Source organism: Hylobates moloch, unplaced genomic scaffold, assembly GCF_009828535.3.
Source record: "Hylobates moloch isolate HMO894 unplaced genomic scaffold, HMol_V3 SCAFFOLD_2, whole genome shotgun sequence".
NCBI lineage: Eukaryota > Metazoa > Chordata > Mammalia > Primates > Hylobatidae > Hylobates > Hylobates moloch.
In genome coordinates, this window is record NW_026652277.1 from 10,995,809 (window position 1) to 11,013,554 (window position 17,746).

The 17,746-nt window shown below is 46.7% G+C and overlaps 1 protein-coding gene across 24 annotated transcripts in view; it reads left to right on the plus strand.

Moving 5' to 3' along the window:
* Window positions 1–17,746, plus strand: part of CELF2 (CUGBP Elav-like family member 2) — an 872,815-nt gene that overhangs the window by 816,458 nt on the left and 38,611 nt on the right. For all 24 annotated transcript variants that reach the window (XM_032154967.2, XM_032152939.2, XM_032153279.2 and 21 more), the window contains one exon: window positions 8,456–8,590. In XM_032154967.2, the coding sequence (XP_032010858.1) occupies window positions 8,456–8,590 (135 nt within the window). The remainder of the gene's footprint in view (window positions 1–8,455; window positions 8,591–17,746) is intronic.

Consider the following 17,746-nt stretch of genomic DNA (forward strand, 5'->3'; position numbering starts at 1 on the left):
ACCTAACAAGGATTAGGATATAGAATTCCCAAATATCACAACAACCTGATGAAGTAGGGACTCTAAGTAGCCCATTGCACGGCCGGGCAACTGAGGCTTAGAGAGATTAGCAGACTTGTCCAAAGGTACTAAGCTAGTGAGCTTCGGGTCCAGCTCACTGATGCAAACCCAGGCTGGCAAACCGTGCTCTGTGTCTCAGCCCCTTGAGGTGTGTTTCACGGCCCCCACACTGTTAGGAAGCACTTCAGAGATGGTAACAGGAAAGCTGCCTCCCTTCATCCTGGAAAACATCTCAAGTTTATCACGAGTGAGTTTGTCTTTGTTAGGGGGGATTTTTTTCTAGGATAAAGAATTGTTACTAAGCCAGTTCCAGAGGTTCTGAAGCTGTGGCGGAAGTGTCTTTTGATGAACAGGAGGAAACTGCTTCTTTTCAGTTCTGATTCTGAGTAAAGCAAGTAGTAATTCCCTTCCAGAATATCTGGTCTAAGTTTTGAAGGTAACAATAAAATTGTAGAGTGCAAATATTTGCTTAAAATCATGAAGCAGCTCTCCATTTATCAACTTGAGATCTGTTCTCTTATAAGACTGTCTTGGTGTCTGGCACAAGTGGAGAGGAGGGAGACATTTGCAAAAACAATGTGTATCGGAGGTCTGAGAATCTCGAATTGGAGGCGCTCCCAGAGCGGTGAAGTGTGCTTGGTACATCCACAAAGACCCACACAGAACTTGGTCCTCCCCAAGCTGAGTCTCCAGCAGTCCGCACTGCAGACGCTTCCTGCGAATGTGCTAATAGGCCTTATGAGAACGTTCTGTAACCACCCATCTGTCACTTTTTAACAGACCTGATTGGCAAGCACTTGTAACAACTGACATCTGTTCATGCTTATTGATATGCAGATTTATGGTAATTGCTATGAACAATAAGACACAAAATTACCTAAGGTGAACATTAAATTAAATTTTCATGCCCTTCTCCTTATAAATAATTTTTTTTTTAATCTTAAGTTTCAAGTAGGCATATTGCGCATCTGTTTGGTACATAATTTCTTCGTTTTGAGAAGGATTTTTTCCCCACGTATTGAATGAAAGTTGAATCCCTATATTCTCAACTTTCTTTACCATCTTCTTAGTCCATTGTTAGAGTTCCTAAAACTCACTGAAATGTTTTACATGCTCAGTCACCCGGATTATTGCCCCTGGTTCGAGAGGTGCCCATCTGAGCAGAGTGCTTCATGAAGTCAAATGCGGTTTTTCTTCTCGGAAAGGAACTGTTTACCAAGCGCATGCCCATGCCTCTCCGTCTGGTGCCCTTTCAGGATGAGCGTGTGGGAGAAAGTGTGACTTGGGGTGCAGACTGAGGAGGCGCCTGGGAGAGGGGCTGAGATGGGGAAAGGACAGGGCACCCACATACCTCAGAAAAGAGAGAGCGACAGAGGGGAACCAGAAAGAGGACTTCCAGATGAGCGGAAGTGAAGCCCGCTGTTAGTCCTGGGGAGGAATAAGGGGAGTTGCAGGAGAGGCCCCACGCCCCCATCCAGGAGCAGGCCAGCACCTGACACCTGTGCCTGAGAAGCCTGGTCCAGCTAAGAAGGGAGAGGGAACCTCTGTCCTCACGCAGATGCCCTGGCTGGTCTCCGCACATCAGGCCAGTGCCTTTCCCCAAAACCGCTTCTCCCCCGCATAGGAGGGGAAGGCAGGCAGGTGAGATGTCCACGTTCCAGGTGATGGCGCTGTGGCTGTGGATCCATCTGTGGCGGGAGCAGCCACCGGGGATGTGCCTCGTTGCCAGGGAAGGGCCCAGGGACACTGGGGCCAAGACAGTCCCCACGCTCTTCTTGCCCCGGGTTATTACTGTGGTGTGACAGAGCATGAGATGGTCAGTAGCACCTAGAAGATCGGTAGGTGCGGGGATGTCCATGGGGCAGGATGGACAGAGGACACATGGACCGTGGCCTCTGCCTGGCTGAGTGGACAGAGGCTGCTCTGGGTGTGGGAAACAGTGCCCTCACTGCCCTCCAGCCTCAGTCCTGGTTGGAGTGAGATGCCCAGGAGGCAGGGGAGGTCCTAGGGCTCTCAAGGGCTGCTCTCTAGGGCTTGCTGGCTCCAGCCTCCACTGGGTCCTTCCCCATTGTCACCTGTTCCCAGGAAGGTAGCTAAGAATGGAGGAGCTCAGGCTCGCCTGGCTGCTTCTGATGCTGGCGTGTGTGTGCATGCCTGCGTGCGTGTGTGTCTGTGTGTGTGTGTGTGTGTGTGTGTGTGTGTGTGTGTGTGTTCAGAATGGGAGGAGGCACTGTCTCCTTCATCCTCCCTCTTCTCTGTGTCCTCACTCCTCAGCTCTCATTTCTTCTTGATGGCCCAAGTCACTGCCCCACCCCCAGGCTGTCATGCAGTGATTTTCCACTACCACTTGTATCTCTTTCAGATTGTCTGAAGAAGTCAGAAGTTCTTCAACTTTTTAGGATCTGTCACCGAAAACGTTTTGCATGCACATCACACACATACTTTTTCATAAAATTTCAGAGAGTTTGTAGAGACCCTGAACCCTGTCAGGGACCTCTGCCTCAGAAGCACCAAGTTCAGGGGCCTGATGTGGGGTAGATGAAGAACACGACGAAGAGCACTGAGGCAGCAGCGGACGAGGGTCTGTCTGGTCACTGAAGCAGCTAGAGCCAGTGGTTTGTGATATCTGGGATTCTGGAGATGGATGCAGAAGGAAATCACATTAAGAAATTAGGCCTGGTGCGGCGGCTCACACTTGTAGTCCCAGCACTTTGGGAGGCAGAAGCAGGCAAGGATCACTTGAGCCCAGGAGTTCCAGACCAGCCTGGACAACATAGCAAAACCCCTTCTCTACAAAAGTTAGCTGGGTGTGGTGGCGAGCACCTGTAGTCCTAGCTACTCAGGAGGCTGAGATGGGCGAATCGCTTGAGCCTGGGAGATGATGGCAGCAGTGAGCCATAATTTCACTCCAGCCCTGGTGACAGAGCAAGACCCTGTCTCAAAAAATATATATGTGTGTTCATTGCCAAACTGATTGAGAGAGCAAAACGTAGTACGTAGTTAAGTAGCTAGTGATTAACTGGTTAACCTAATTCTTAGTTACAAATGAAGACACGATAACAAGTTCATTCCCAGACCTCTGGCATTCAGGCGAGATGCACGAAATTCGTATTGGCCCCAATGTTCTTGGACACTGGGGCAGGGAGCGGCACTGCATAGTGAAGCAACGCTAGACTGGAATCTGCGCCAGCTCTCACATCTGTTCATACTGTGGTGGGGCGAGCAAGGCCACTCCCAGCAGATATGGGGACCTGGGGGGTGGAGTTAACTTCTGGGCCTCTGTCACATTGCCTTTCGAAACCCCGTGCTGGACCAGCCCTTTCCTTCCTCTTCCTCCCTCCCTGTCCCTTCCTCCCTATCCCTTCTAAACTTCTCTCAGATGCAAAGTTTAAGAAAGGAAATGGATACCAACGCACAGGAGGAGAAGGAAGAGGAGGTCAGAACAGCTCCAGATGGAGACCAAGAGGGCAGAGGGCAGCTTGTGGGCAGGCCAGGCTGGCAGGAAGAGGACAGGCACCCAGGGAAGGGGCAGGGCTCTCTCCTTTCAGGGAGTGGCCCTTGGAGAATGGCTCACGGTGTTCTCACCTCTTCATGCCCGTTTCCTCTGTAACATGTACGAGAGTCACAGTGCCCACACCACATGGATGTGTTAGGAACCCTAGGAGCAGAGCACAGGTAAGGCACTGAGGAGCTTGCCTGGCACACGCTTTGTTCTTGCTTCTGCTGTCATTGTCGTTTAGGACAGTGTTATTGCAGTTATTAGTCTGAGAACTTCTTTTTTGAGCTTAACTCTGCACTAGGCATTGTTGTTTCAGCTTTCTGTGTGTTGACCCATTTAATCTCTTAATCCTCAAGAGGTGAGTTCTACTTCAGTCGCACTTTACAGTTGAAAACCCCAAGGTGCAAACAGGTAACTAGTTTGCTCCAGGGTAACAGGCTGCCAGTGAGGCAGAGCCAGCTTTCAGCCCGGGTCGTGTGAGAGCAGGGCCTGAGCTCTTCTTGACCAGCCTGCGCTGCCTTTGGGAGGTGGTGGTGATTGCTGCTGTTGTCCCTGGTGTCACCAGTAGAGCTTGTGTTCCAAGAAACGTGAGGCCCTGCCTCACCTCTGGTGTACAAGCACTTAACTTCTTTTTTCTTTAAGAGATGGGGTCTCACTCTGTTGCCCAGGCTGGACTTGAACTCCTGGGCCCAAGCAATCCTTTAGCCTCAGCCTCCCAAGTAGTTGGAACTATAGGCATACACTACCACACCTGGCTTATGAGCACTTAGTTCTGAAAATAAGAGTTGGGAGGACCATGAAAGCCTCATGGGTCAGCACACAAGGACTAGGAGAGGGACAGGCTGGAAGGGATGACATCTCCTGCAGCTCCTCAGCTGGGCTGTGCTTTCCTATGCATCTCTACCATCCCCGTCAAATCAAAGACTTCAGGGAGGATTTCATTCTGAATCTGGGCCTATTTCAAGAAACTGATGAACTGGTGGGATTTCTTCCCCACTCCCTGACATCTCCCTGTTCTGATATCCAGCAATCTGCTTGGGTACACGGACTGTCATGTTTTCTACCTTATCCTCAGTGTGTTGCACAGGGTCTAGCCCATCATGGCCACTCAGTAATTACTGGATGGTTGGATGGATGGATGATGGGTAGATGGATGGATGGGTGAGTAGATGATGGGTGAGTGAGTGGGTGAATAATGGATGGATGAGTGTTGATGGATGGATGATGAATGGATAGGTGGGTGGATGATGGGATGGTTGGGTAGATATGTGGGTGGATGGATGGATGGTGGTTGGATGGTGGGTGGATGATGGATGGATGGGTGGGAGAATAATGGATGGATGGGTGGATGCTAGGTGGGTGGATGGATGGATAGTTGGGTAGATATGTGGGTGAATGGATGGATGGATGGTGGTTAGATGATGGATAGATGGGTAGGAGCATCTATCCCACAATGAAGGATGGATGAGTGTGTGGATGAGAGATGGATTGGTGTGTAGATGAGAGATGGATGGGTGTGTGGATGATGGATGGGTGGGAGGATAATGGATCTGTGGATGGATAATTGGGTGGATGGATGGATAGCTGGGTGGATATGCGGAATGATGGATGGATGGGTGGGTGGGTGGGTGGATGGGTGGATGATGGATATCTGGATGGGTGGATAGATGGACGAGCAAATATGGATCCGCCTCCTTGATTGGTTCTGACTAACTCTTCTTCTCTCCTTTCGTCCTCAAATCCCTCAGATGCTGGGGATCACAGTGTCCTCTCCTTTCCACTCTTCATCTCAGCTTCCTTGACTCATAGTTTTTCCTTTCCTGGCAGTCTGGCTGTTGAGCAGTGTTAGCTATGCCCCAGTGTGGTACCTCAGAGACTCAGCCACTCCCCCTGGACTTTCCAGGCGGCAGCAGGGAAAGGCTTAGGAGAATGTCAGAAACTCTGTTGGGTGGTAAAGTGTGTGGAGGAGAAAGAAGAGGAGGACACCCAGGCCCTCAGCCCTGGATCCTAAAGGAGCGGGCAGTGGAGAGAACCTGAGTACTGTCGGCTCAGTTCCAGGACCTTTAGTGAATGTCAGTGGGTGAGAGGAGGACTAAACATGGGCCCTAGTAAGTATTTGCACAGTGGATTAGTTAAGATTGAGAGGAAACAGCCAATATTTGATGCTGTTGTAAATACCAAAGAACTAATAAAGAATGGGGAAAACTAAAACCTTGGCTAGCTCTATACAGACAGTACTCTTTAGGGCAATTTATGTAAATGTCAAGCTGTCTGTTACCCTGTTTGTTTGTCTTACATAGATTTACTCATCACTTACTGTATATATTCAAGTGTGTGTGTGTGTGTGTGTGTGTGTGTGTGTCTACATGGACTTGAATATGAGTAAGACATAATTTTTGTCCTAAAAAGAACTTGGTATCTGGTTGGGAGGGCAGGAAATACATATAAATAATGTCAATGTTGGGTATGATGAGAGCCACAAAAGAGTTATAAACAAACAGATAAATTTGCAGCTAACAGAGAAAGTGCGTGCATTAAATGTAAACCCTGTCTCCTTAGGAGGAGGCTATGGGATGGGGCAGAAGGCTCTGCCAAGGCCCAGGAGGGTCTCCTCCGTGGCTGTGAGGCCTTGGCCAGGGACCTGATGTCTCTGACCCAAGTGGGCCAGCTGAGCCAGGCCATCAATACAGCTCCATCACTGAGGCTCCTACCTGGGAGGGTCATATATGTCCTGGAGGGGGACCCACTGGCCTGAGCCTAGAATGGTGGCTCTGCCTGTCATTAATCGGTGCCAGATGCATATTGTAGGCTTTGATTTTGGTGCTAAGCTCTGTTCTTGTGTTCTCAGCCATATGTTGGTGGTGTGGTCTGGTCATGGTTCATGTTAGAGGAAGCACGCATCATGAGAGAGCCCAGAGGGCATGGACAGACCTGCGTGAACGTACCTCACTCTTTGCAAGACCTCACACAGCCTTGGTGCTCCCTCACACTCAAGTCAAACATGCATTCATGTGTTTGTAGGAAACAGATCCCCTTGCTGGGGCCATGTTGGTCTGCAGTAGGGCCAGGCAACTTGCGTATTTCCTCCATTTTCCTAAAGTAAAACTGAAAAATGAGACCAGGGCCTCTCAACACCCACGTTCTCATGAATATGGCACTGTGTGACCCTTGATGAGAGAAAACCAGAGAGTGCTTTCTTTTGATTGTGTTCACTTGATAAAGCAGGATTGCCAGAAGTCTGCCCTTTTCTTGCAGAAATTCACAGGATTACACAAATACTTCCGTCCCACTTTCAAGCATCCCTGTGAAATAAGTAGGTTTTGAAAAGCAGCTGCTTGGCTTTCAACCTAAGCCAAAAGGTCTGGATGTCTCCTGGAAGAAGATAGAGTATCACTTTGGACAAAATGCGAATCCATTTAGCAACCAAGACAGGAGGAACTTTTTTTTAAGTGGAAATGCGCCCTGGTTGAGGACGCCAGGGCAGAAGAGCAGAAGAGTGCTGTCTAGAGCACTCAGCAGCCAGGCACTGAGCTGCGTCCATGGCTGGGGGCTTACACGTGTATGTTGCTAGAACATTCTCTCATCCCTCCACCAACACCCCTGTACACACATTTCGGAAGCAGCTCTTAGGGCACTCTCCCTAAAGAAGACTACATTTGCTCTATAGATACTGATTAAGTATCTGGACTTAAGACCAGCGAAGAAGGTAAAATGAAGCTGAAGTCCACCATCTTTCTATCTTCAGTTCCTCTGTGTAGGGAGAGAACCATTGTTTCATGCTTCTCACATGTGCAGTCTTCTGGTGAAGTGAATCACAGAAACATAATTTGACCATTCAGAGAACCTTTGGACTGAGAGATGGAAGCGGGCTACAGGGAGAAAAGATAAACTAACTATCCAGTGTAGACACCAGGGCTGAGCCCACCCCTAGATTGTTGCCCCAAATCTCTTGGCTAATCCCACTGTTATGTTCATGCTAATTTTCATTTCTATTTTTTTCATAATTTTCATGAGTCACACATTTATTCTAAAGTCCCTCTTTAAAATATAAATGCCTTTAAAAGGTAAATACAAATATTTTACAAATAAAACTATTAAGGTGCAGCCATTTCTATTCAGTCATTCTTGTATTCATCAAATATGAAATTTGAGCTCCCTGTGGAGACATTTAAGGGTTCACACTTAAATCCGGAGAGGGAAGTTCAGTGGCAATAGCAGTAACAAAAATAAAAGGTGACATTCATTGAGCACTTACGTTGTGCCAAAGTAATTTGCTTTCATCATCCTATTTAATCTGCACAACAACCCTTCGAGGTGGGGTTCAGTTAATGCTGCCACTCACTATCAAGAAATAGATTAACAGGCTTAGAACCCATACCAGTTCAGCTTCCAGTAAGATGTAGTTTCTTCTGGAATACCTCGTTTTGAGGGATTGAGTTTACCTTGAAGCCCTTCCTCCAGCTGCTGCCACATCTCACCATGTCTTGGCAGCTATGTCATAGAAGTTGCCAGTCCACAAGGCTACTCTGGCCAGTCAGCACCAAAATCTCTCCTCTTTTCCACTTATCTCTACAGCATGGCAGGAAGGCCGTGGGCTGAGAATACTGGTTAGCAAGGGAGAAGTGCAGGCTCTGCCAGGGAAAACTACGGGGTGGGATTCAGGAGCCCTTTCTGCGTATGCGGTCTCTAGGAAGAGTGGTTGCATCAGAGAGAACTGAAAGAGCGGTGGCCGTGGAGGAGACGGCTGGAGAGCCCGGCTCCCACCCAGGCAGGTGACCTTGCACAGGGTCGTCTGCTCTCATCATGTGTCCTGACGATTGGATGAGCCCGCTCTTGTTTGGAAACTGTAGAGGTGCGAGGCCTCTTGCTAAAAGTAGCTTTCTCTTCCCTCCACAGGCATGAATGCTTTACAATTGCAGAATCTGGCGACGCTGGCTGCTGCTGCAGCTGCGGCCCAGACCTCAGCCACCAGCACCAATGCAAACCCTCTCTCTACCACGAGCAGCGCCCTGGGAGCCCTCACGAGTCCCGGTGAGTGTGGTGGGTGCTCTTCCCTTGCAGGTGATGCAGCAGGAGGGGCAGATAGGTTTCCCGTGCCTCCAGGTGCAAAGGGTAAGGCTAGACGTGTCCTGGAGCTGGGATGCTACACTGGGCTGCTTTATGTCATTGGGTTATTTTATTTTTAAAAATGATCAAAGTTCAAATTTGTCTTTTATTTTCCATGGATAATATGAAAAAAAGTTTTCAGTGAGAATCCACTGTGCAAGCCGTTCTCACACATTTACTCTGTTTTAAACACTAACTAGTCCATTCAACACTAGTTGTTACCACTATGAAGAGCCTCCGTCTCTTAGTCTTTCTTTGTTCTGTCCTTTTTCAAAAAAGCAATGTAAGAATTCTCTTTCAAAATTCCTAATCATTCCCATGTTACATTTCACACCAACTCCATCCATCACATTTGATTTTAAAATCCACGGTCCAGTAAGGAACATCTTTGCTCATTTCTGGTCAGGTTCTGGGGTGTGTCATTCAAAGTCTTTTTTTCTTCACAAATTGTGTTGCCTTATTCAAAAGCAGATGCCAGTTGTCTTTTCATACAAGCCAGATAGAATGTGGTTGCTTAGATAGCGTGATTTGAGTTTGTTTTTTTTAATTAAAAAAAGTCGAATGTTTCACTGGTTTTCCTTCTCTGAGTTTTCCAGACCTCAATAGATGATCTCACCTCCTTTTCTGTTACATGAAGGAGATGGCCTGGACAGTCTCCAAGCTTCCTTCTAACTTTCAAAATCCCATGACCCCCTATCAGCTGTGCCCCAAAGATTAGCTAAGTGTTGGAAAAACTTTAATGAAAAAATATTATGTGTGTTTTCAGGAAACACACATCAAAAGCTACAGCCCACTCCACAATAGCTATTTTAGGGCTTTTGACTTGAGGGAGGAATGAGGCACGTTCCTAGAGCTGGCAGTCCTCGAAAGAGCAGTTGCCCTTTGTCTCTGCATAAAACATTGTGTATCTAAGACATTTCACCTGGGGGATTGTTTCAAGGGAGAAGTCTGAGAGATGTGTAGGAGAAGCTGGTGGATTTCCCTGTAATGTGCTGAAATCGCATGGCAGGTGTATTGACTTCACTGTGTACAGTGTCTTCAAAAACATACCATTACTATATGAGGGCCTCATCTAATATAATAAACACTATTCCTGAAAAGTCAACTTTGTCACCCTTAATTTCAGGAAATTAAGTGATAGCTTCAGTGCAACACATCAACTTATTTAAGTAAATCCTGTAATGATCCCTTTTGAGAAATAAACATTTTTAACGTGATAGATTTCCCCTTCATAAAAATAAGTCATTAAAAAACAATGAAAATTCGACCCTCCCAACTTAGATTTCATAAATCAGGTTAAAATGTATTTTCTTAGGTGGGATTTTTTTCTCCCCTGTGAGCACTTTGATTACCCCAAAATAGCACGGAGTATTGTGAATGCATTTTGGTGCATCTTCAGTCTGAAGGAGGCTTGACAGTTTAAGAAGCCAAATGCAGAAGCAGCTGTCGGCTGATCAGTGTAGCTAATATAACTCAAAAATCATATCCTGGAAGTGCTTTGTGGTGTGAGCAGGACAGACGCGCTGCCTACCTTCGGGAGTCCTTCAGTCCATCAGGGACTTGGACAAGAAGCAAAGCAACGAGTGACAGATCTGTGGCAGAATCCCACTGAAAAAGGGGGAAGGGGACTGGAGGAGGTGACCTTTGAGCAGAGACCTGAGTTCCGTGACGGAAGCCATGGCGCATGTTGAGGCAGAGGACAGAGCCAGTGGGCGGGGGAGAGCGGAGTGGGGGCTCCGTGGTGGACCGCGTCCGTTCCAGCCCACATCGGGAGGAGTGTGAGCTTGTTGCAACATTCTTAAAATGTGGGCTACTCGAGATAGTGCCACTGCACTCCAGCCTGGGCAACGAGCGAGACTCCGTCTAAAAAAAAAACGTGGGCTACTCAGATGGCCTAGGGCGATCGGAAAGGAATTTTAAATGTATGTGACTGTTTTCAATTTTTTCCTGAGACTGCAGTGAAGGAATATGTGTTGTGGGATGAGGCTTCCTCCCTGCTGGAGTCAAAACCACACCAGTGCAGCGTCCTTGCCTTGACTGCTCTGGAAGAGGCTTCCTGCCCTTCAGAACGCACCGCTCGCTTAGGTGTCACTGAGAGCGATTTTTCTCTTCTCTACTGAGGAATGCTTTGCATAATAACTGAAAGTATTTTATTAGAATCCTGAAGTGTAGCAGCAGCAATGATTGAAATCTGCATTTCAATTATTTTTCTTAAGTGTAACTAAAAAATCTGGTGTTAAGTGAAAGTAAATTATTTGTCTAATTTCCATCAGGGACTTTTTGAAAGTCACAGAAAATGTGGTTAGTAGAATTCATGAATCTCCACTTCGTCAGGGCAATTTCCTAGAAGATAAAAGGGGTCGAAAGCCATTCCCAAGGCCATTGCCATTATTTACTTTTTAAATAATAATAGACTGGGTACACTATTTGGACCATGAGCCAGTTCACTCGCCCCGTGAGTTGAAGGGAAGCCTCATCCCATCTCTCCTCCACAGGCCTGGGGTTTACCCTGTTTTTAAGCGTGTCTCTTAGCTTCAGACAAATTCATCTGGAAAGCAAAGGGACAATTCAATCCCCCAAACTATTAATTTTTTTAATAATTGTAAATTTATCATTTCAATTTTGCATACCCAGGAAAAGTCTCCCTACAGCATTATTATAAATGATTTTAAACAGTCTTGGCTTTAAAACATGAAAGATTAAGCTTTAATTTTTGTTAAAAAAATCCCCTTAGGCAATAAATAGGTTCCTTTGTCTCATGGCCTTGAAATAAAAATTAAAATAGTTTAAATTGCCCATGGTTAAAATAAGTGTTTCATGCAATTATCAGATGGTAGTGAATAAAATTAGAAATTAAATCATGAAAGAATAAAAACCAGGTAAGTGCATATTACGCCTTTTATGAGTTTCTCACGGGTCTTTTGAAGCCTAATTTAATCATGTTTCTTGTCTTTTATTTTGATATGATAATTTTTCCTTTGTTTACCCCAGTCTCCTATTTAGTTAATTAATTCTTGGGTCATTTATTGTTACCCAGTTTTTAACCTGTTTTTGAGGACTGTGTCTCTGTTTATGTAAGGGGCAAATTGTCTAGAAGGGGTGTAGCTAGGTATTAAAGAAGATAATGTTTGTCTTCCATTCACCTTGCAGATGAGTTGGTTTTGTCTGGTAATTTTGAGAGCTTGAAGAGACTGTTACTGTTACCACACATGAATATTTTTTGGTCTAAAATATATTGCATTCATGTACCGTGTTATTCCACTGAACTTCTTCTGTCTTCTTCTTTTAAAGAAAAGGATGCTTTAAAATTCTCCAAATGCTTCTGTAAGTGCAGACTTGACCAAGTACACATTCCAGGATCGTAGACTGGTTCTTCCCATAGTACAAGGCATTCTAAAATGCTAGGAAGCATTTTTTCATTCCCACCATTGGCTCTTCAAACAGCTCTTCAAAGTGGCTTATCACTTTGAATTCTGGGTGGTATTTTCCCCATCTTCAAGGTGTCCCCAGCTTCCTTGAAGACTGTGACAAACACAAAGCTTCAAGGAAATGGTGACACTTCCTCTTTGACTATCTGAGGGTAACAGGGATTGGAGGTGTTTGGACATCGTTCAGGCATTCCCTGCCCGCCTCACATAGTCATGACTGGTGGACGGTGACTGTTGTTCTTGCACACCTGTGTCACCAAAGCAGCTGAATGAGCAGTGGGAAATGAGAATTCACCCTTGAAGTTATCCTGTGGCCTTTCCATTGACAGGAGGCTTTGTCGCCACCTTCAATATATGTCTGCATTTGCATCAGAGGAGAACTTGCATTAGGCAAAGAGGTGTGATGCATAAGCTGGTTTAACCCACATTTCTGAGCCTTCTAGTTCATGCAGGGCAAATACATAAAAATGAGTTGGGGCCTGCACTGCCCCCTCCAAGTGGTGACATGCACAAGATGGGAAAGAGTGGGGGCAGGAGAGAGGGACAGACAGGTGGACAAAGAGTCTGTCTCCCCAAGACTACTGCAGTGGTCCCACAACCTCAGAGTCGAGAACTAAACTTGCCCCACAGACCTGCCCTTCTCGCTGCCTGCCCCACCTGCTGCCTGCCCCACCCGCTGCATGCCCCACCCTGCTAAATGGATTGTCCCAGTGGCTGATGTGACCTGGTCGCTGATCTTTGCAGCTGGCCCCTGGCTCAGCTGCGTGCCTCATCAGCCTGCCTCATCAGCCCCTCAGTTCTCCCTGTGAAGCATCTTTTCCCTCTCAGGCAACAGGAGCCTGGAAGAGACCCTCATCTTCTCTCCCCTTGTACTATTGGAACAGCCTCCAACTCGGCCCCTTCCCTCTGTCTCTGTTGCACGCTGTTGGCAACTGTGGTCTAGACTGGAGTGAAACAAACTCCTGAGTGTGGCATTCAGGGTCCACCTGGACCACCTCCGCCCTTCCGTCCAGAATCCAGCCAGCACACGCTCACCCAGATCTGGCCACCCCCCATACCCCAGCCACGCCGTCGGCCTTTACGCCGTTATTCTTGCAGGCTTCTCTACCTGGAACATCTCCCCCATTTCCTCCCACAAAAATCTGATACGTCACTAATTTGTTGCAGTGCCCGTTCTTGAGAAGAATAGTGTGGGTGGGTATAAAAGTGTTTCTAATGCACATTATAAAAAGTATAGTTTATGCTGCTTCTATAATTTAAACCATAATAAGATTTTTGGCGGTAATTAGTAAAAACTCTTTTCAGTAACCTACTACTTTTATGAATCAATGCAAATGCTACCTCTACCATGAAGCCTTCTAGTTAGGATTGATCACTTGCACATCGTATTGCTGAATAAGTACCTAGCTCATTTTAGACCTGGGGCAGTGCAGAGGTTCCTGAGGAGCTGTCGGGCTCCTTGAGGCCAGGGGCAGAGAGGGCTGGAGTGTCAGTGCTGGCCAGGCGTTCTGCAGATGCCGCCCCTCCCCTGTGCTCCCAGGGGCACACTCGGCCTCCCTCCACCAACACTGACCCTGTTGTCTGCAGGACGGTGATGTGGGCACTCGCTTTGTGTCTCGCCCTCTAGCCAGTGAGTTCTTTTAAAGTAGGGATGGTGTGTTATTGACTCATAATTCCCCCTTGCATCTGGAACAGCACATCAGACACAGGCCCTCAAGTGTTTTTTATTTTTTTAATTCAGTGGAATAGCGAAGCAAAAATTGTCAAAGACAAATGTTTAAGGGCCATCTGTTCAGTCTAGTACAGCACACACATCTCTAAGGAGGTAGCTGAGTCCCTCACGGTGACGTTGGCAGGGTCAGCGCACCCACCCAATTCACCTGCAAGGCGTGCCTCTGCCTGGATTCCTCAAGAACCAAACCTGCAATTTGGTTTCACCTTACAGGTGAATACGGAGGTCCAACAGGTTTCTGAAGAGTAAATCAGTATTAACTTACACCAAAACAATCATATGAAGCAGTCTTTTTATTACAGGAGCAGCTTATTTTACAAATAGTGGCTTTCAAAATGTTCTGATGTCATGATATAGAATAAGTACGAGTCTGGTATCAGAGAAGGGCATTTCATCTTCAGAAGAACCACCTACTCTAATGTGTGCTTTTGAAAGATAACATCATGGCAGATCATCCCCAGAAAGTGCCCATTAACTCTGTGTGCACTGCTAACTCCACATAGTCTTCCAGTGCCTGCCCACACTGCTTACATAAGCAAGGCCCCATTTAGCTTTTCAGAGTATTTTTTACTTATACCACACTTACAAAATACAGGGCGTTTTATAAGTGCAGGGGACCAGTTATTCCTTTGAAGATGGCCTGAGCCTTTACCGTCCTCTTTTTCTGCTTACACCCATCTTTTGTCGTTGTTTATTCTGAGGAGAAAGAAGGAAATCTCAAGGCAGACCATTCTTCCCTCCACTAGTGGCTAAGTGTCTCAGTCAGGCAGAGTCAAGCCAGTTGGTAAAATGGGCTGTTCATGTGTGGGTTTCAGTCCGTCAAACGGCCAGGCGTGGTGGCTCACGCCTGTAATCCCAACACTTTGGGAGGCCAAGGCGGGTGGATCACAAGGTCAGGAGTTCAAGACCAGCCTGGGCAAGACAGTGAACCCCAGTCTCAACTAAAACTACAGAAATCAGCCAGGCGCAGTGGCAGGTGCCTGTAATCCCAGCTACTCGGGAGGCTGAGGCAGGAGAATCACTTGAACCCGGGCGGCAGAGGCTGCAGTGACCAAGATCGCACCACTGCAGTCCAGCCTGGGCAACAGAGTGAGACTCTCTCAACAACAACAACAAAAATCTGTCAAATGTCTTTTTATTTTTTATTTTAGCTTTCCTATGGTGCTGACAGTCAAACTTCTTTACACTCTTATTGCTGCAGTAGAAAGAGCATTGACCTCCCAGTCTTGGCTCATTTCCTGCAAGTTTCAACGTTTTACGCTGCTTTTCTGAAAATTGTCTTGCTCTTGACATTATGGGGCTCACTTTATTTTCATTAATGTTAATGGAGTCACACATTACATAACATGTTCCATAAATAAAATGACTCTGTAGTGATTGTCACCTCTTGATAGATTTTTTTTTCATTCATTCAACAAATATGTATCAAGCATCTGTGTGCCTGGGACTGTTCCAGCACTGGAGACACATCAGTAGACAAAGCTGATGAAGATTCCTGCCCTTATGTCCTTTCTCTTCTAGCATCAGCTTTTAAGAAAAGCGTCATTTTACTGAATTCACACCATGGCAAAAACAATTTGAATAGCCTTTAAGTATAAATTGTAACTTCTACACTCTTAAAACATCGTAACCAATATTTTGCATATCTTACGTTAAATTTTGTGAATGAGACGAAGAGTGGGAGAGGGAAACTCTTTTCTCTCCTTTCTTCCTCTCCTTTGAGCTGTACCATCTTTCTGTGTGTTTAGTGCAGCAGAGAGCTGGGAGTAGGGCCCCCCTTAGGGTAGAACTGCAAGTGGCCAAACCAGAAAGCGAGAGGGTTTAGCACTCGGCCCTGCTGCTCGGACTGCTCTGTGGCTTCTCGACAGAAGCATGACATGAAAACCAAGTGGTTTGAAAGTTCTTAGGCATGTAAGACTGATATTGTTGGGGAAAACAGTAGCTGGAAACAGTGTGTCTTCCTAGTAAATGTCCTTTATTTGGCATTGATCCTCCTGCTTCTAAAAGAGGAGAGAGCATGCAAACCCCTCCCACCCAGAGGGGTTTTGAGGGCCCTGCGTGTGCGGGGAGTTTGGGTGTGGAATGAACTTCTGCCCAGTGAGTGGATGGACACTCCAGGCAGTTTGTGCAATGCCCCAACCTGGAGCAGGCTGGAGTCTCTTAATAGTCTGTAACCAATTTAAAGCTTAATAAAGCCGCACAGCTGTGGGGGTAGAGCTATTTACCGTTCACCACAGAGCCCACGCTGGGATTTATGCAAGTAGATTCCACCTGTGCCCTGAGCTCTCCTTGCGGGTGCCTTCGTCCCCAGGGTGGACAGATCCTCGCGTGCATCTTAGGGCTGCCACTCACCAAGCACATTGTTCTCATTTTAATAGTGCAGACATCGACTCTAATTCTTCAGGTATTTGCTTTTTGCTGTTGGTGGCGCTGGACTCTGTGCCAAGTGTGATTTGTTTTTAAATATTGCTTTGCACAGTCTTCTGTATTGTGGCAAATCCACATCAGATCCCCTTGTGATGTTTGTATAAGCTCAGGCTGTGTTTTCTGTCCAAACACTTAATGAGATTTTTATTCCCACTAAATTTTCTGTGATCTTGTATGATACAAACATGTTGCCACCACTAGCACTGGTGAAAAGCATGTGTTGCTTAATTGTGTTATATTAGGTGGGAAAATCAGCAAAGCTTTATCCTAGTCACAACTTCCCAGAAGCGTATTCTCTAAGTTCCATTTCTTCAGTCTTGAAAGCAATCAAATGGAAATTTTTAGTTCAGATGTGGTTTAATCCTGAGAACCAGTCACCATCAACTAGATGCAGTGGCCACCTACAAACACAAGCAAAATGCACCGACCTGTATAGCACAGGTGGAGAGCAGGAAGGCAGGTAAGGTACAGGGGTCAGTGACAGGAGAGATTCTGCCCCAAGGAAGTAAGGGAAATTTTAGTAGAAGAGTTGACATTTGAGCCAAAATGTTCAGGGTAGGTAGGATTTTTAAAAGTAGAAGCAGAATGGAAGATACAGCAAATGTGTGAAAATGCATAAATAGCATTTAATCAGCAAATGGAGGTTCATCTCATTTTTCACAAGCATGGACATATGGACAAGGATGCCCACCGAGGACCCTGAAAGCCGGGGCTCAGGAGCTGGGACTTTTCCTGTCAGCAGTGAAGAGCCATTTCAGGACTTTAGGCCCAAGAATGATGGACTTCTTATGTGACTGGACTGAGGTACCCATTTGATGTGAAGGAGAACAAAAGGAAAGGAGGAAAAATGATATTGGTGTGTTGGGCCTGGGTGGCCAGTGGAGCACTGTTCTCAGTTGTGAGGAGAGTTGAGGAGGAAGCTGTCATATAAAATGATCGGACGTGGCACATGGAGAGCTCAAATGCACATGAATGGACATTCCATGAAATCTGTCCAGCAGCAGTTGGATGTGTGACCATCAGGCTGACCAGAGCCCGGAGCTGCAGAGTGGATTGAGACTGACCTGCAGAGGCCAGGCGGGCTGCCCTAAGCCCAGGGAGGGGTGAGGTCATCAGGCCAAAATCACCAGCAAGGCAAGGCGGGGACCAGGTGCAGAAAGCCTTGGGGGATGTCTGTGCTTGTGGAACAGAGGGACCAGGGGATGGAAAGGGAGCTTTCAGGGTAGCACAGTGTCAGGGAAGCCAAACACGACAGGGCTGGAGGAGGAAACGGCAGAAAGAGCTGACTGAAGTTTGAGTTGGGGAGTGAGTTCTCCCCAGAGTGGCTGCTTCACCGCAGTGGTTGACAGTTTTGCAGGCAGTGAGAGAGGACACAATTCTATATGACACATTCATGAAATGTGAATATTTTTAAAAATCTGTAATGGGGCCAGTCATGGCAGTTCACACCTGTAATCCCAGCACTTTGGGAGGCTGAGGCAGGAGTTCCTTGAG